This window comes from Pan troglodytes, chromosome 5 (assembly GCF_028858775.2).
Source record: "Pan troglodytes isolate AG18354 chromosome 5, NHGRI_mPanTro3-v2.0_pri, whole genome shotgun sequence".
NCBI classification, from domain to species: domain Eukaryota; kingdom Metazoa; phylum Chordata; class Mammalia; order Primates; family Hominidae; genus Pan; species Pan troglodytes.
Genome location: NC_072403.2, coordinates 35,043,486 through 35,064,302, shown reverse-complemented (window position 1 = coordinate 35,064,302; position 20,817 = coordinate 35,043,486). Strand labels below are relative to the sequence as shown.

The 20,817-nt window shown below is 35.1% G+C and overlaps 2 protein-coding genes across 2 annotated transcripts; one reads left to right on the top strand and one right to left on the bottom strand.

The window, feature by feature from the left end:
- Window positions 1-4,925: 4,925 nt before the first annotated feature.
- Window positions 4,926-5,864, bottom strand: LOC471930 (olfactory receptor 2J1). Its single transcript, XM_003311143.3, has one exon. The coding sequence runs from the start codon at window positions 5,862-5,864 to the stop codon at window positions 4,926-4,928; it is 939 nt and encodes a 312-aa protein (XP_003311191.1).
- Window positions 5,865-19,487: 13,623 nt separating this feature from the next.
- On the top strand, window positions 19,488-20,593 carry OR2B3 (olfactory receptor family 2 subfamily B member 3). Its single transcript, XM_003311142.3, has one exon. It carries the CDS (start codon window positions 19,553-19,555, stop codon window positions 20,492-20,494), a length of 942 nt encoding a protein of 313 aa, XP_003311190.1. The 5' UTR covers window positions 19,488-19,552; the 3' UTR covers window positions 20,495-20,593.
- Window positions 20,594-20,817: the final 224 nt, after the last annotated feature.

Here is a 20,817-nt window from a genome sequence, read left to right as displayed (position 1 = left end):
CACAGATAAAGTTCATATCCCCTTCAACTGTCACTCTCTGACCCAACACTAAATCCAGAGACAACTACCATGAGCTTGGTATATATCATTCCAGTTTACTTTAAAAAATATTAAATATTATTTTTAAGATAAATATGATTAAATAGTCATATAATCATATGTCTAAACTTCTCTATCTTATTGGAGAGGAATTTGACCAGTGATCCTACAACCTGTGGGGACTAGCAGAATTCAATCAGTTATCAAAATCCAGGAAATGTCTGATATCCTGGTCTGTAGGAGATTGTACCAAGCTCCAATATTTTTCATGTTTTGGTAACTAGAATTGTAGGAGAGTTTTTGGTCCCTGCCAATCTACTGGGTGCCAGCAAATGTTAACATTTTTAGGTGTGATGTTAGTAACTTGTGAAAATACAGCTGGCATAACATGATTTAATTACAGCAAAGTATTTCTAAGGAAGCAACCCTCAACTTTTTTCTCTACAATACACACTCAGATAAATAAAACACATTGAAAGTCACATCTGAGGAATCAAAAGGAATAAAAGACACTAAATGATCTCTGTTGAGCTTCTGTTAATTTGAGTGCTTTGTATGGGAGGAATGTGAATTAGAGTAGGTCACAAACTATTAAAGCATTGTAGATGGGAAGCTCAGTTGGAGTTGAGGCCTAGAAAATTCACATATACAACATGGAATACTATGCAGCCATCGAAAAGGATGTGTTCATGTCCTTTGCAGGGACATGGATGAAGCTGGAAGCCATCATTCTCAGCAAACTATCACAAGAACAGAAAACCAAACACCACATGTTCTCACGCATAGGTGGGCATTGAACAATGAGAATAGTTGGACCTGGGGGGAAACATCATACACCAGGGCCTGTGGGGGCAGTGGGGGGGATGCGGGAGGGATAGCATTAGGAGAAATACCTAATGTAAATGACTAATTGATGGGTGCAGCAAACCAACATGGCACATGTATACCTACGTAACAAACCTGCACGTTGTGCACATGTACCCTAGAGCTTAAATAATAATAAAATAAAATAAAACAGACGATGGAAAAAAATCAGTTATATTTCTATACAATTTATAGTGGTATCTAAAAACATGAAATACATAGAGGTGACTTTAACAAAATATGGACAATAGCTATACAATGAAAACCTCAAATGCTTCTGAAAGAAAATAAGATGTAAGTAAATGGAGATCTATATCATGTCCCCAGGTCAGAAAAGTCAATGTTGTCAAGTTGCCAGTTCTTCTCCAATTGGTCTATAAATTCAATGCAATCCCCAATCAAAATGCCACCAGGCTTTTTCTGTGGAAATGACACACTGTATTTTATTAAAGTTAAAATTTTTCTCTTTGAAAGATATGACAGTACTCTATTTGCAAAAGATTTGTTTGACCAAGGACTTGAGTTCAGAATATACAAAGAACTTCAAATTCAACAATAAGAAGACAAATGACCCAATTTTTAAAGTGAGTACAATATTTGAACAGAAACTACACAAAATAACATATATGAAGCATATGAAAAGCACACAAAAGGATGGTCAACGTCAACACCCCTCAATGCAAATTATAGCCACAGGTAACCTAACTTGAGAGGTGAAAAGTATAAAAACTGACAATACCAAGTATTAGAAAGAATGTGAGTTCATTTGGAACTCTCATACACTGCTGTTTGAAGTGAAAATAGAACAGCCACTTGAAAACATTTTTGCAGTATCTCATAAAGATAATATACACTAAGCATGTGGTCCTCCTGGAGAGGTACAAATAAAAGGTATTTACCCAAATTAAGTGAAAACATGCATCCACACAAACACTTGTATACAAATTTTCATAGCAGCATTATTCATAATAGCCAAAAATTTTAAATACTCCCAAAGCCCTTCACAGATAAATGGATAAATTGTTGCACATTCGTACAATGGAGTTCTAACAAGCAATAAAAAGGAAAAAGTAACTGATACATGTGGCAACATAATAAATGTCAAAAACATCATGCTAAATGAAACAAGCCACACCCAAAGATTACACACCGCATGATTGCAATTATTTGAAATTCTAAAAGTGGAAAAACCAAGTATATTTAGAGAAAATTAATGCTGCCTCAGGCTATGACTAAAAGGGGAGAGTTGACTACAAAACGGAAGTTCTTTGGGGAGTAATAGAAATGTCCTATAATCTTGATTGTGGTGGCATTTACACAATTATACATTTGTCAAACTCACTGAACTATTCTTTCAATTTGATATTGAGAAACCTGTCTTTGAGACTCAAATTTGCCATTTATTAGTGCGTGCATTTAGACAAGACTACTTAATCTCTCTGAGACTCAATTTCCTAATCTTTAACATAGGAACAATAATGTTTATATCTTATTTTTCTTTTGTTTCAAGAGGCTAATAGTCAACAAAGCTTTAGGGTTTCTATGATGACCAAAATTCTAATGAAACAAAATATATTAATGTGCTTTATAAGTTGTGTAGTACTGTTACAGTATAAAGGATTATAATTATACACTTTTTCTGATAGCTTATTAAATCCAATATTTGATGTCTAACAAAAATACAATAAAAAGAAAATATAAAAAAATTCATTGAACTATATACTTAAAATGTGTAGATTTCTTTGTACATAAATTATACTTCAATAAATTTGAAAAGAAAAGAGTCTTGTAGATCTTGAGAAGCTGGAGTGACACATGACATATTACAAATGGTAAGATTTCCACGGAGGCAGGAGGAATCTATGTTCTCACATTTTGTGAAGTCTGTGTGAGATGTGATGTGATCCCAATAATCCCACCGGGTACTTATCCAAGAAAAATGAAGTAAGTATTCCGAAGAGGTATCTATGCCCCCATGTTCATTGCAGCATTATTCATGACAGCCAAGATGAAGAAACAACCTAAGCATCCATTGATGGAGGAATGGATAAAGAAAATGTGATCACACACACACACACACACACACAGCGAGAAATATTATTCAGCCAATAAAAAGAAAATCCTGCCATTTGTTATAACATGGATGAACTGGAGGATATTGTGCTAAGTGAAATAAACCACACACAGAAAGACAAAAGATGTATGATAACACTTACATGTGGAATCTAAAAAAATTGAACTCGGATAGGAACAGTGGCTCACGCCTGTCATCCCAGCACTTTGGGAGGCCAAGGCAGGTGGATCATTTCAGGTCAGGGGTTCAAGACCAGCCTGGCCAACATGGTGAGAACTAGTTTCTACTAAAATACAAAAATTAGCTGGGCTTGGTGGCGGGTGCCTGTAGTCCCAGCTACTGGGGAGGCTGAGGCAGGAGAGTTGCTTGAAGCCGGGAGGCAGAGGCTGCAGTGAGCCAAGATCGCACCACTGCACTCCAGCCTGTGTGACAGAGTGAGACCGTGTATCAAAAAAATTAAAAAACTGAACCCATAGAAGCAGAGAATAGAATGGTGGTTGCCATGGGCTGGAGGGTGGGGAGTGGAGAGACAGCCAAATGGTACAAACTTTCTGTCATAAGATGAATACATTCTGGAGATCTAATGTAGATTATGGTGACTATAGTTAATAATACTGTACTGTATACTTGAAATTTGCTTAGAGATTAGATCTTAAGTGTCCTGACCCTCCCCGCTCCCCCTACACACAGTAACGATGTGAGATGATGGATGTGTTAATTTGATTGTGGTAATAATTTCACAATTTGGTTTGATTTATATATAATCACATTGTGCACATTAAATATATGTTATTTTATTTGTGCCTCAGTAAAGCTGGAAAAAATAAAATCAAAATAAAGAAATTTTTTTAATAATGCTATTCAGCAAAGAACAAGGATGTTAAGAGTTTTAAGCTATCTTCAATATGTCATTAACTAGGCCAACTAAAGCAAATTAAGCACATATTCTGCTTTGTTTCATTTAATAGCATTGTCTTCCTACAGGAGCTATGAATTTATTATCAGAGTTTATTATCAAACTTATTGTTTTGTTTTCGATTTTTAAAAAGTGAAAGATGTATACAATCTGAAGAGTAATCAGAGTATATTGTTTCTGATTTTTAAAAGCTATCTTAATTTATTAGCATTAACCCCAGTGACAAATTAAGCCATGTACAGATACTTCATCTTTTATCTTATGTTGCCATTTTTCCCGACAGAGAGTGAGTTCTGTCCAGACAAAGTATGTTATATTTATACATGTTACCAAGAATTTCACAAACTGGGAGAGAGTACACGTCCAATAAGATTTAGCTAATGAAGAATAAGTTAATGAATAAATGGACAGATGAACGAATCAGCCATTTTAAAGAGATATTAGTTTACTGTTCAATGTGACAAGAATGCAGGCCTACAGGATAAATTATATAATTTAGTGTCTTTAAAAAGTGAATTTCAACCAAAAAATTATGACATATCCTTTACCATATAATAAATGGTGTTATTCATTATGTTTACTATTTTTCTTTGCTGTGACTATTTTTAGCTTCATTTAAGGTTTGTTCAATAACCAAAAACTTCTTCAGCCTACATCTTTGCAATATTGCCCTTCTCTTCCTATACATATCAATGGTCAGTTCATAATTTAGCACATTGTCAGAAATATTTCCAATATTTTTAAAATAATCTCCTCATAATTATTCACACACACATTTATTTATGTTGAAACCACAGTCCACAATTTTCATGGAAATATAGAATTGTAAAAGACCAAAATGGTACTAATCAAAACCTTTATCTCAACATAATATTTCAGAACCAAATATTAAACAGAGCAACAAATGGGGGAACTGAACTATTCCATGTTTTGTGAGCTGTTAGATGAAACACAAATCACAAAGAAGCAGGGAAACAACCTTTCAAGATGGATAAGACCCTAGGAAAAACAACAGCCAACATGATTTCCCTGTCACATCCCCCATTCCCACCCCATTAGTCTCTTCACTGCCCCTCTTACATCCTTGTTTCTGAGAGTGTAGATTAGAGGGTTAAGACTAGGTGTGACAACAGTGTAAAAGAGGGCAATGAACTTGCCTTGATCTTGAGAATTTTCTGATGGTGGCTGGAGATACATGCACATGACTGGAATGAAAAAGAGAGATACAACCATAAGATGGGCTCCACATGTCCTAAGCACTTTCTGAAGCCCAGTGGTTGATTGCATGCTCAGTACAGCCCGGGCAATGGCACCATAGGAAGTGAGGATAAGGATGAGAGGTATGAGAACAAAAATGGAGCTCATGACCATGAGGGTCAGCTTATTTGCATGGGTATCAACACATGATAATCGCAGAAGTGCTGGAACTTCACAGAAGAAGTGATCCACTAGGCGATGTCTACGTAGGGGTATCCAGAAAGTAAAGGAGGAATGAAGTGCTGAGGTTGTAAAACCACTTACCCAAGAAGCCGCAGCCAACAAGCGGCAGAAACGAGGGTGCATGAGGACAGTGTAATGCAAAGGTCTACACACAGCTGCATAACGATCATAGGACATCACCACCAGTAGGACACACTCTGCAGTTCCCAGTGCGAGAACAAAGTAAAGTTGAACCGTACAACCAGCATAAGAGATGGTCTTTTCCGGGCCCCAGAGATTCACCAGCAACTGAGGGATAGAGCTGGTGGTGTAGCAGAGATCCAGAAATGAGAGATTTGAAAGGAAGAAGTACATAGGAGTGTGGAGATGGGAGTCCAGGTATGACAGGATGATGATGAACAGGTTTCCTATCAGTGGTATCAAGTAGAAGATCAAGATAACCACAAAGAGAACTACTTCCAGATGAGGCCAGTTAGAAAATCCAAGTAGAATAAAGAAGTCTTCAAAACTTGCATTTTTTTTCATCAACATTCTTGTTTTTCCTGTACCTAAAGAAAGAATCGCATAAACTCAAAGTCTGTCCATGCATTGTCAACCGCTCACTTGCAAACAGATTGGAGAAAAAAGTATCCCAATTCCAGATAGTGTGCACCATTATGGCAGTAGAATTTTTATACAGTTTCCTTTGTATGCTTCATTGAGATATTTGTCCAGCTGTGGATACAAGCAATAGCTTTTCAAGTTACTGAGTTCTTTTATATACATCCTTGAGTTAACATTTGGATAAATGAAGACTAAGATATTCCATAATCAGAAAGACAATATTTAAGGAAATAATTTTTTATTTTAAAAAGTTAAATTGATTTTTTTTTGCATTTTCAGACTATTTCCAATTTTGCAGTTACAGAGAAAGGAATAACTGCAGCCATAATAATCTTACTTATAGATAGGAACTTCCCATGTTAAAGAGCAATTAGGTAGTCACTTTAAAATATTAATATGAACTGAAAAGAAATAATTGAACATGATTATAGAAAGAATTAAATGATATTCATTTATTTATGCTAGCAGTTTATTTCTAGACGAATAAAATAACATGCAAATGAAGGTTTAAACAGACATGCACACACACACCAACTTATAAAAATTCACAATATAAGCAAAGCTGATTAATAAAGTGAAATAGAGTAGAGATATCAGTGATAGAGTGCTTCCAAAGTTACATGGGGGTATAATTATTATTGGAAGACAGAAAGATTACAGAGTCTAACAAAAACACCAGGAGGGGTAAGAGAGAAAGGAAGAGTGCTTTGAGGCACAACAGTGAAGAGGAGGTCAGAATGTGGCATTTGAAATTGAAAGAATGTATAACACAGGATTGTTAGACAGGGACAAGAAGACTTAAACATGGTTTCTAAAAAATTTTATATGCTTTAGTCCAATAACTGAACTATACTTTAAATTCTGAGTCACAACTTATAATTTGTATTTCTGGGTTTTCTTCAATATTCCTAAATAGCATTGCCATCCCCCTTCTGCTCCCCTCCTGCCACAGTCAACTCTTCCTCTCATACTCTCTGATAAAATATGACAAAAGACAAATTTATTTACACCCAACTCATCTTCAGTGTTTTGAAAAACTTTTAACAACTCAAATATTCTAATCTTGACTCTTGAAAAAGATGTAAGGGTTTGCCTAATTAGTTGAGTTACAGCTGGAGAGCTAGGAACGTTGAACTTGGGCCAAGTCTGTGCAAATGCTCCAGACAGGTACAAAGATATCTGTACACTTTTCCATATTGTTGATAATGAAATGATCATTACCTTTTGAGAAATCATGGAAAAATTGCAAGAATTTTTTTAAAAATTTCGCTAGGTTGAAAGGTAATATTCTGTAAGATACTTGAACTCAAATGCTGTGGATACTTTTGCTAATGCAGGTATAATTTTCTTTCCTAATGCAGCTGCCTGATTTCCTTACTACAGTAATTAAAAGGTGAAATCTGATATTTTTCTGTTGTATAAACCATCTTTCAGCATTCTTCCAGAGTTGATAAAAAGGATAGGAAATAAGGGACAAAAAAAAAACCCAGAACTCACGTAGAGAAAAGTTTGCAGCTTCGATTTTCTTCTTGGAGGAAAAGAGGGAAATGAAGACCCTATCGAATGTAGCTTTTATGAACTATGGAATAAAATATCTTCTCTCTTCTTTTAAATCAAACACTGTAGGGAAAATGGATGTCTGAGTGTCTCTTCTTTCCCCAATTATTACTAAGAGACATTTTCCCAATTCGTGTCACATTCATTCCTTTATACTATATCTGGTTTGTTTTCTTACTTTTTCATTGACTAGTAATAATTGTATATATGTATGGAGTACATTGTAATGTTTTGATATGTATATACATCATAGAATGATTATATTAAGCTAGTTAATGTACCTATCACCTCACACACATCATTTTTTTGTATTAAGAACATTTAAAATCTACACTTCCTGCAATTTTGAAATACAGAAGCTGTACACCCCTTAAGAAGTGCGCCAACTTCTATCAGTACTGACCTTCCTGTGTTTGTCCCTGTTCCCTGTCACTCTCTACCTGGCCTACGACCTCATCATGTATAAACTGATGAAGGGGCTCTCTGGTTGCCATGCAACCTAGAAACATCAACCTAATTGCCTTCTTATAACATTTTTGCCAATGTTTTAAATCTAACTATGGAGAACAGAGTCTGGAAATAACTGCGATTGTCATTGCTACAGAAAAGAGAGCCTGAGTTTGTCCAAAAGATCTGCTTTTTAGCAGAATGTGGGAATACTTTAGGGCATTCAGGGTATCAGGGGATGGACCCTTTATCCCAGAGTAAATGGAATCTTTATGGAACCAAAAAGAATAATGGGATACTCTTTCATTGACTGGGGCCTTTGGGAGTATAAATCCCAAAGTTGCAATTAATGCCCTTCAAGGAGTTGTCCTGGTGTGGTGTTCTCAGTACAAAACTCTTCACAGAAATATCTTCAGTATGATGTTATAGTCTTACTGTGATGACAGTGAATTTATCACTTACAAATATGGGAAAAGATGCTGTGAGTTATATTTACAATAAAGGGAATGGGTTTTACTGAGCCATGTGATTTTTTTTTTCAGTTTTCCATGGGGCTAAGGGTCAAATTTACAAGACAACTGGAAAAAAGGAGTGATTTCAGAGCCATTCAACTGAAAAACTAGAATACATAAAGACTAAACTGTATATCTATTCCTTATTAATGACGTGCTCTTTGAGACTGACCTATATTATTTATGCCATCCCAGTTGTCTTTTAAATTCAATTCCAAGATTTTTCCTGCAAAAGGTTAAAAAATATCTTGTGTTTAAAATCTCCCCTTTCCCCATCCGCTACCCCCAAGGTAGCTATATTGTACTCTCCACTTGCATGAGTTTATCTTTTTTAGATTCCACATGAGTGAGATCACGTGGTATTTGTCTTTCTGTGTCTGGCTTCTTTCACTTTGCATAATGTCCTGCAGGTTCATGAATGTTGTTGAAAAGACAGAATTTCCTTTTTTCTTTAAGGCTGGATAGTATTCCATTTTATATAGATAATGTGGCTCGTATATATCACATTATATCCCTTTTATATATTTATCTGTTTATCCATTGATGGGCATTTAAGTTCCTTCCATATCTCAGCTATTGTGAATAATGCTACAATGAACATGGTAGTGCAAATATCTGTAGTGAATTCTTATGATTTTATGTTGCCTCAGTGTTTATTTTCAATATAAGTTGAACTTTCTCATACCAGAATCAGGGCTTAGTCACCCTTAACACAATTTCGAGTTCTCCTCTCCCAGTTTCTCAAGGTGGTCAATCCAGATATTTGGCCTCTTGGTTTCCACCTTCCTGTGGAGCACCTAGATACAACCTGTTTGACTTATCCCACTGATCCCCACACCCCACATGGACTGCAGACTTGCAGTAGTGAACACCCCTCAATACAACATAACTCCCAAGAACTCATGCCTGCTTGCTCTAAACCCAGCAATCAGTTACTCCTTGCTTAGGAAATGCTGTGTACCCCAGTAAAGGCTTTGGCCTTCTTGGCTGTCACTCACTCTCTCTTGCTACCCACCCACTGGTTGAGCATGCATGTCTCTGAGGGCTGCCCCTTCTCCCGTTAGGCCTGTGAGGAAAGTTTCCTTCTTCTCTCTGGATCTTTAAGTAATAAAACTACTTCTATTACGTGTTTTTTTTTACTTGCGTCTCGCGTGACTGACATACGTGAAATTAACTTCTTTTCTGGACAAGGCTCTCTTAAAGAGTGGTTATCTTGGTAGGAATGAACTGGACACACTAGTCAGACAAGAGCCACAAGGGTGTCTGCCCGTGAAAATGAGTTTCCAGTGAGAGGGACACCTGGTCATAAATAGGACAATTAGGCATTAGCTCTCCATCAGGATATAGAAGTATTCCACGAAAAAAACACTGAAAACATCCACAACCACAACCACCTCCACTGGAGCCCATCAGAGCAGGGCTAGAGTTTCTGGCTCCTCTTCAAAGAGAGACGTTAAGACCAAATTAGAGGAAAATCTACCAATATATTTTTAACATATTAATTTCAATCTCTTTGGCTATGTACTCAGAAATATAGTTGCTGGATCATATGGTAATTCTATCTTTTTTTGAGGAACCTCCATGCTGATTTCAATAATGGCTGTATTAATTTATATTACTACCATTAGTATATAAGGATTCCCTTCTCCACATCCTTGCTAATACTTATTAACTCTTATTTTATTGATATAGCCATTCTAACAGGTATGAGGTGATATCTTATTGTGGTTTTAATTTGTATTTCCTTGATGGAGAAATTTTGTTATGTATCTGTTAGTCTTTTATGTCATCTTTTGAAAGATGTCCATTAAGTGTTTTGCTCAGTTTTAAAAGGGGTTCTTTGTTTTCTTGCTAACAAATTTAAGTTGTTTGCATTTCTTACATATTTTGGATATTAGCCATGTATGGTTTGTAAATATTTTCTCCCAGTCCATGGGTTGTCTCTTCAATCCGTTACTTACTTTGTTATATAGAAGGTTTTTGGTTTGAGGTAATCCCATTTGTATATTTCTGCTTTGGTTTCCTGTGCTATTGAGATCATGACCAATAAATTATTGCCAAGATTAATTTCAAGAACATTTTTCCCTATGTTTTCTTCTAGTAATTTTACATTTTCTGGTCACACATTTAAATCTTTAAACCATTTTTAGTGGATTTTTGCATATGGTGTGAAATAAGGTTTCAATTTCATTGTTCTGTATTTGGGTATTTGATTTTCCCAGCATCATTTATTAAAGATGCTGCCCTTTCTCCATAGTGTGTTCATTCTTGGCATCTTTGGCAAAAATCAATTAACCACAAATGCATGAGTTTATCTCTGGGCTCTCTATCACATTACATTGGTCCGTGTGTCTGTTGTTATGCCACTACCTTTCTGTTTTGAATACTATAACTGTGTAATATATTTTGAAACAGGTAGTGTGATGCCTCCAGCTTTGCTCTTTTTGCTCAAAAGTGCTTCAGCTACTTAGGAGTTTTTGTCATTCCATATGAATTTTTAAATTGCTTTTTATATTTCTGTGAAACAAAAAAGTCATTGAACTTTTATAGAAATTGCACTGAATCTGTATATCACTTTAGGTAGTACATATATTTTAATAATATTAATTCTTCCAAACCATGAATGCAAAATCCATCATATTCTGGGTTTTTGTTTGGTAGAAGACTTTTATTACTGATTCAACCTCCTTACTCATTATTAGTCTGTTCAGATTTTCTATTTTTTTCATGATTCATTTTTGTTATGTTTCTAGAAATTTAACCATTTCTTCTAGGTTACCCTATTCGTTGGTGTAAAATTGTTCATAGTATTCTTTTATGAGCTTTTGTACTTCTGTAGTATCAATTGTAATGTCTCCTCTTTCATTTTTGACTTTATTAGAGTCTTCTTTTTTTCTTAGTTGGTCTACTCAAGTTTTGCCAATTGTTTTTATCTTTTCAAAAATTCAAGTCTTAGTTTTGTGAATGCATTCTATTGTTTTCTAGCTTCTTATTTATTTCTGCTCTGATCTTTGTTATTTCCTTCCTTCTGCTAACTTTGGGATTAGTTTGCTCTTCTCTTTTTCTGGTTTCTTGAAATGTAACATTAGGTTGTTTGGGATCTTTCTTCTTTTTTAATATAGGCATTTATTACTACAAACATTCCTCTTGCTAATATCTTCTTTTGCTACATGCCATAAGTTGTGGTATGTTGTGTTTTCATTTTCATCTGTCTTAAGATTTTTTTTAATTTTGCTTTTGATTTTTTATTTAACCCAATGTTTATTCAGGAGCATGTTGTTTAATTTCCACATTTGTAAATATTTTAAATTTTCTCCTATTATTCATTTCTACTTTCATAACTTTGTGGTCAGAAAAGATACTTGATATGATTTCAATCTTCTTAAAACTGTGGAGTCTTATTTTGTTCCCTAATATTTGATCCTGGATAATGTCCCATTTGCACTTGAGAAGAATGAGTATTCTGTTGCTGTTGGATGGAATGTTCTATATATGTCTGTTAGGTCCATTTGATCTAATGTGCATTTCAAGTCCAGTGTTTCCTTATTGATTTCTGTCTAGATGACATGTTCATTGTTGAAAGTGAAGTATTGAAAAACCCTGCTATTACTGTATTGCAGTCTGTTTCTTTTTAGGTCTATTAATACTTTCTTTATACATTTAGATGATCTAGTATTAGGTGTATATATATTTACAATTGTTACATCCTTTTGATGAATTGACCCTTTTATCATGTAATGACTTTCTCTGTCTCTTTTTACAGTTTTGGACTTAAAGTTTGTCTAATATAAGTAGAGCTACCCCTGCTGTCTTTTGGTTTCTACTTGCATGAAATATTTTTTTCAGTCAATGTGTGTTCTTTAAGTTAAAGTTAGCCTCTTACAGGCAGCCTATGTTTGAGTATTGTTTTTCAGTTTTTTCCCAAAGCAAATCATTTTAGTAGGTTGTCAAATATACAATTATTAGAAATATCTAAATATTACCTGTAAAAATCAGCATATCACATTAGATAATTCTATAAAATAAGAAAACACAAATCACACATTGCCAATAACTGCTGCAGTCCAAGAATATCCTCCTGTCAATAGTACAAATTACAAACACATTTTTAAAACTAAAGATGTTATTTAGACATTTAAACCAAAGTAACCATGACTAGCCTAAATACATTCATTCATCAAGTACAATAAATTTAGCATTGCTACTTACAGTCACTAGTAACACAATTTTAGGTGCAATTTTACCTAAAATTTCATAAATTTTCCAATACAGTTCCAATAGTAAAGTGTCTTTGTGCATGCCATTTCCATTTATATGTGGGTGCATCATATATCAGACTTAAGGCTATTTCACCTCATTATTAAATTGTTCATAAATATATAAAGAAAGTGAACACCAGGCCAAAATTTAATCCCAATGATAAAAAAATATATATATAATATATATAAAATATATATATTATTAAAAAGTCAGGAAACAACTGTGAGCCAAAATAAACCTTTTTTCTTTGTAAATTACCCAGTCTCAGGTATTCCTTTATAGCAATGCAAATGGATGAATGCAGAAACAAAGGATCGGTCTGCATTTCTTAACTTCAGAAACTACAGTCTTTGTAGTTTCCTTTGTAGTACCTTTGTAAAGACAAAGATCTTTAAATAGTTTAGTGCTTAGTGTCCTTGTTAAAGTATAATGTTATATAATGAACACCGGCTGATAAATTATTGATGCATTAACTGGCAACATTTCAAAAAAAATTCAAACTCGAAATCTCAGTTTAGAATCTTCCAAGTGAATGAGAACCCCTAACTCTGTTCAGGTCAAATGTTGCCCCCTCACAGAAACTGACTGACCATGCTGTCTAAAGTAACAGCCTCAGCTAATTTTGATTCTCTTACCCTGCTTTCTTTTTCTTCATAGCATTTATCACTATCTGACATTGTATTATATATCTATTTACTTATTATTAGTTTTCTATCTCCTTACTAGTATGTAAGCTTCATTAGAACAGAGACTTTATTTCTTTTGATTATCAATATATCTCCTGTGCACATGACAGTGCCTGACACTTATCACCATGACATAAAGATTTATTGAGTAAATGATTAAATGGTTTGTTTCCATGTTCATGTTCCAACCAGACGCATAGGCAGGTATTGTGGCTTATCTCTGAAGTCCTTGGCACTGGCTGGCTGGCATAGAACCTTGCAAACAATGAATAAATAAATTACCCTGATCGATCAGTGTGCCTGGATAGAGAAGACATGTAGCAATGCTGCACCCCTGGATGTGCTATTAATACAATTATACAGCATGGAATACTATGCAGCCATAAAAAAGAATGAGTTCACGTCCTTTGCAGGGATACGGATGAAGCTGAAGCCATCATTCTCAGCAAACTAACACAGGAACAGAAAACCAAACACCTCATGTTCTCACTCATAAGTGGGAGTTGAACAATGAGAACACATGGACACAGGGAGGGGAACTTTACACACCGGGGCCTGTCAGGGGGTGGGGGGCAAGGGGAGGGAGAGCATTAGGACAAATACCTAATGCATGCAGGGCTTAAAGATGACAGGTTGATAGGTGCAGCAAACCATTATGGCACATGTATACCTATGTAACAAACCTGCACGTTCTACACATGTATCCCAGAACTTAAAGTAAAATAAAAATAATAATAATTTATAAAATACACTTAAAATTTATTTTTTTAACCAAGATTGTTCTCTTGAGGTTAACTTATTACTACTTTGAGTTGCCAGGAGTGATTGCACATTTCTTGGGAATCCCTAAGTCACCAAGAATAAAGACCACTTGTAATAACTAAGGCATATTCAACAATAAAATTCTAGAGATTCGGGATATTTGATATTTGCTTGTAACATTTCACTTTTTAGCTTTTATTCATTTAATAAATGTTTTCTTTATCATCTTGTATACTCATGAACAGTTTTAAGTGTCCATTCAAAGCATTTCATTGGGAAAAAAAAAGTCAGGAAACAACAGATGTTGGCGATGCTGGGGAGAAATAGGAACACTTTTACACTGTTAGTGGAAATGTAAATTAGTTCAGCCATTGTGGAAGACAGTGTGGCGATTTCTCAAGGATCTAGAGCCAGAAATACTATTTAACCCAGCAATCACATTACTGGGTATATACTCAAGGGATTATAAATAATTCTACTATAAAGACACATGCACACATATGTTTATTGCAGCACCATTTACAACAGCTAAGACTTGGAACCAACCCAAATGCCCATCAGTGATAGACTGGATAAAGAAAATGTGGTACATATACACCATGTAGCCATAGAAAAGAATGAGTTCATGTCCTTTGCCGGGACATGGATGAAGCTGGAAACCATCATTCTCAGCAAACTAACACGGGAACAGAAATCCAAACACCACATGTTCTCACTCATAAGTGGGAGTTGAAAATAAGAACACGTGGACACAGGAAGGGGAACATCACACACTGGGGCCTGTTGAAGGGTGGCGGCACAGGGAGGAGAGCATTAGGACAAATACCTAATGCATGAGGGGCTTAAAACCTAGATGACAGGTTGATAGGTGCAGCAAACCACCATGGCACATATATACCTATGTAACAATACTGCACGTTCTGCACATGTATCCCAGAACTAAAGGTAAAATTTTTTTAAAAAAGTAAAACCACAAAAAATAAAATAACTTTTCTATTATAATCCAAGCACAACAAATTGTATTTGAAAACTAATTACAAATATATATTACATATAGAAAGTATGTATATATGTATATTAAACTTATATATAAATTATTAGCTATAACAGATGTCATATAGTTACAAAAATCACAGGCTAAGAAAATGTCCTAATTTAGAAAATGATCATATTCTACACAAAAAGAAAAATGAGGAAAAATAGATACATTAAAATACGAGCACATTAGTTTCCTTAAGATTATATCTAGGCTGACGCTCAATTCAATTACAACTTCTTTATTTTACTAAGATCTTAGGATAAGCACTTATTAAGTCACATATTAAGTCATAACTTGCATAAATCAGCTTTTTTTGGAGATGGAGTTTCGCTCTTGTTGCCCAGGCTGGAGGGCAATGGCCTATCTTGTCTCCCCAGGTTCAAGCAATTCTCCTGTCCTGCCTCTGCCTCCCGAGTAGCTGAGATTACAAGCGCCCACCACCATGCCCAGCTAATTTTTTGTATTTTTAGTAGACACTAGGTTTCACCATGTTGGCCGGGCTGGTCTTGAACTCCTGACCTCAGGTGATCCGCCCGCTTCGGCCTCCCAAAGTGCTGGGATTACAGGCGTGAGCCACCGCCCCAGCCCTCAGCTGCTTCTTTCAAAAACTATTCCCCCTATTGCAATTTCATGTAATTTCTGTGTGTTCTGACCCAGTGAATTAATGCTAACCTTAAATTTCAATGTGTATATTAATATGTTAAGTGACTTTGTATGACATAATTTTTAACCTACAGATCTCTGGTAGCTTTAGTTTACAAACACTTATTACAAAAATCAGTGAAAATAGAAATATTATTTTTCCCTATACGCCATCATAGGACTCCCTATTTGACCTTGCAACTATTTAAAAGGAATTTGGGGCTATAAGTTCATTAAACCTTGTGCTTTCCTAATTAAACAACTTTAAATTTATTTTTCATTGTTTATTTTTGTTACTCTAATCTTCACCCTAGTTTTAGAATTTGTGAACCACATATGTGGTAGTATTATGCAACCAGCCCAGTTAGGAATAGAGTTGACTTATTGACTCTCTGGACATAATGACCAATTAAACTTGAGGGACTCTAGAATCCCTAGGGCTAAAAAGAGGACACAGAATTGTGTGAATGGTACTCCCTTAATAAATATTGGTTGGCTTTATTTAAAGGCATAACTTTCTTTCCATGACACTTCCAATGTTGTTGATGTCTATAAAGTCAACTTCTCGTTGTAGAAATCCACTAGGAACCTGGTGAGGAGAGCCCATGTCAGTCAAAAATGCCCCAATGACTGAAGACACACTATCTATACACATTTTCCTCTCCTCATAAGTATTTTTCTCACATGTTCTTGATGCAGTCCAGGTTTCATGCTAATTTCATTCTTGGTCAGTGGGCAAAAGGTAGTTGAGTTAGAATGTCGTAAGGATTGAAAATTCAAAAACTCAACTGCATTTATTAATCTGTCTTTGAACCAGACTTCCCTTGAAACACAGCACAAAGAAAGGCGTGAATATCTCTTGGACATTTAGAAAAAAGGTGAGTGGCGTCTAATACAGTGTATTATATTACCATGAGTGGGAAGGATCTCTCAAGAACATCTCACCTACATCCCTGCCTCTGAGTTGCATCATGTTAAATAATCAGAATGCCCAATTTGTTTCCTGGGAACTTTGAAATCAATATGAAGTATTTTCAGTGATTCCAAAAATCCTTCGTATCCTTTCACTCTTTTGAATGGTTTGCTCATTATATCTCCGTACATAAAAACGGTCAGTGGGATTTAAGATTTCTTTTGATTCATGTAGAAAATAGAAATAGGACAAAAAGTCAACGTGACAGTGGAATCAACATGTTCTTGTCAAGAGGTAAGTTCATTTTCTGATAATGTAAAAGAGAAATTGGTGCCATATAAAATATGAAGAAAATAAGAGAAATTATCAGTGCCATATAAAATGTGAAGAGAAGAGGTTGTGAAAAAATAGGAGTAGAAAATAACAGCTACTGAATAGGGTCCTCTTTTATTCCATGCCCTTTAGATAACCAGATATCACCTACTACATTGATTTAACTTCCATTTACTGGAAAACTATGTACTCAGTATATTATGCTAGAAACAAAGACAAAGTGATAATATGAAATTCAATAATTTCATGTTATAATATTATGAAATTATAACAATCACTTGAACCACCAATAGTAAATTTTCTGTTTTCTCGTATACAAGACAAGCTGAGATAATGATATAGTACTACTATTAATGACTTATTAGTGATTAGTATTAATGATACTGCTATTGATATCAAGCTCACATCCATTAAATGCTTAGTATGCTTGGGACAGGGTCCTAAGTTCAGATGTGTATACATTGTCTCACTTGAGCTTCACAATACTCTCTTTTTATCAATTCAGAGATTGTTTTTTAATGTAGCACAAGAATGTTCATTCATTTGCCCAGGATCACACAATCCAGTAATAAAACCCTGGCAGATTCTGGCTCCAGAGGCACTCTACCTAACAGCTAACCTTTAACAGTGATTTTTTTTAATGCTACTAAGTAGGAAGACAATGTGATACTTTCTTCTTGTTTTTATTTGTGTTTCTTCAATAATGAAAAAGTTATAATCTTTTATACTTTCACTGTCATTTTATGTTGTTTTCTTCCCCAAACTGCTTATTTATGTCCATTGCTCATTTTTTTCCATTGGACTTTTGATCTTTTTCTTATTATTATGTAATAATTATTTATATTTTAATATAATAACCATTTTTCCATAAACATTGTATATTTTTCTATCTTGCCATTTATGTTTTATCTTTCTGTGTAGTCTTTTTCTGATATAAAAAATTGTATTAATGAGTAAAAATTGTATATATTTATAGTGTACAACATGATGTTTTGATATATGTGTACATTATAAAGTGGCTAAATCAAGTTATCTAATGTATGTATTACCTTACATATTTATCATTTTGTAAATTTACATGGACATTCAAAAAAGCCTAATCTCATATTCTCTTCTATTTTTCAAGCAAAGGTGTATTACTGTTATTTGCCAAAAAATAATGTGTATCCATAGCTAAAAAAAATCATATATAATGGAAGAAGTTAAAAATCTCAAGGTCATCTCTGTTCATTTTCATTTATTCATTCCATTATCAAATTATATTTTATATATCAGTGTTTTTACTCTGGAAAAGTTATCTTATTCTGTGGTAAATTGTGTCAATACTTATTTTCTCTTCTCTCTTCAGTCTATCTTTCTATTTTTATGCTTGCAAATTCAAATGGTGTAAACCACCTCAATGACATTTCATTTAAACATGCAAAGTACGCTGAAGAAACTTAGGTGCACTTAGGTAATATAACTAAATAACTGATGACTTTTACAGACTGAAGAAAATCAACTTGAATATATGACTTTTGGTTTGTTTCTATTTTAATTTATGACCACTTTTGTGCTGTATGCAGTCATTCTTATTGTACTATCTGTGTATTTAGGGGGAAATACGGTATAAAAGAAAGAATGATCTTTAAATCCTAGGTGTTAGTCTTGACCTCACCAATAATGAGTGTGCAAATTATTTATTCTTACTGAATCACAGAAGCAATAAAATGCAAACCATGACTGTGAGGGGTTTGATGAGAATTACAAAGAATGTATTTCACACACTGAGCAGTTTCTGGCACATGTTAAGTAAAGCAACAATTATGTTATCAGTTTTGCTATTTTAATTAAGGTATTTGCAGATGGGGAGATGACACCTGTGGTCATTACTATATATCACAAGTAACCATAATTTTATTACTAATACCCACGGTAGTTCTTTGTGGAAATGGACCTACATGCATAGCATTTAGGAGAAAGACACAACTCAAAAAAACATGTAAAGATGTTACTAAAAGAAGCAAAATTTCTTTAGATCAATTGCAGATTTAGATTCAACTCTTATAACCTCTATATTACTCAGCATTTTCAGGCCAAATTTAAAATAATTGGAGTAAAAGTAATATTTCTTTCTAAACTGTTTATTAAGATAGGTTAGGAGGTAAGAAGAGGAGAGAACATAAAATGCATTGAGAACTCACAATTTTCCATGTGTTATGCATATGTTACATACTTTATGTCATTTAAATGTAATGATTTTCTTTAAAGTAATTTAAACACTACTGAAAACACAGGAACTACTTTTAAGCTTAAACATAACCATATTATACTTCACAAGGGCTTTATTCACTTGACTGTAAATTGTATTTGATGCTTAGCTATTCATTAAATTTAATTCAGCTCCAGTAAGAGTATTCAATAAACAAACATTGATTGCTTTCCTATCTTACATTTTTTTAGGAGTGCGAAATAAGTGAGTCATAATGAATTGGGCAAATGAGAGCTCCCCAAAAGAGTTTATGCTACTTGGCTTCTCAGATAGGGCTTGGCTACAAATGCCCCTTTTTGTGGTCCTGTTAATATCATACACAATCACCATATTTGGCAATGTGTCCATCATGATGGTGTGCATTCTGGATCCCAAACTTCATACTCCCATGTATTTCTTTCTCACTAATCTCTCCATCTTAGATCTCTGCTATACCACAACTACAGCCCCTCATATGTTGGTAAATATTGGTTGCAACAAAAAGACCATCAGCTATGCTGGCTGTGTGGCCCAACTCATCATCTTCCTGGCCCTAGGTGCTACAGAGTGTCTCCTTCTGGCTGTTATGTCCTTTGACAGATACGTGGCTGTTTGCAGACCCCTCCACTATGTAGTCATCATGAATTATTGGTTCTGCCTAAGGATGGCAGCCTTCTCATGGCTCACTGGTTTCGGCAACTCAGTGCTGCAGTCTTCCTTGACTCTTAACATGCCACGCTGTGGTCACCAGGAAGTGGACCACTTTTTCTGTGAGGTGCCTGCACTTCTCAAGTTGTCATGTGCTGACACAAAGCCTATTGAGGCTGAGCTCTTCTTCTTTAGTGTACTAATTCTTCTAATTCCAGTGACATTGATCCTCATCTCCTATGGCTTCATAGCTCAAGCAGTATTAAAAATCAGGTCAGCAGAAGGACGGCAAAAAGCATTTGGGACATGTGGGTCCCACATGATTGTGGTGTCCCTCTTTTATGGAACAGCCATTTATATGTATCTTCAACCACCTTCATCCACCTCTAAGGACTGGGGAAAGATGGTTTCCCTCTTCTATGGAATCATCACACCCATGTTGAACCCCCTCATCTACAGCCTTAGAAATAAAGATATGAAGGAGGCCTTCAAGAGGCTGATGCCAAGAATCTTTTTCTGTAAGAAATAAGAAGTACTCCATTGTGATGAGAATCTTCTTAGTCTTTCCTTATCTTCAATGATGGTAATGACCTTTGAACTCATTTTCCTATTTTCCAGGCTCTGGTGATTTCACTGAATTCTGTCAACAGTTAGAAAATCCTTCCTCTGTTGGCTGGGCGCGGTGGTTCACGCCTGTAATCCCAGTACTTTGTGGGGGCCAAGGTGGGCAGATCACATGAGGTCAGGAGTTCGAGACCAGCCTGGCCAACATGGCGAAACCCCATCTCTACTAAAAGTACAAAAAAATTAGCAGGGCATGGTGGTGCACGCCTGTAATCCCAGATACTCAGG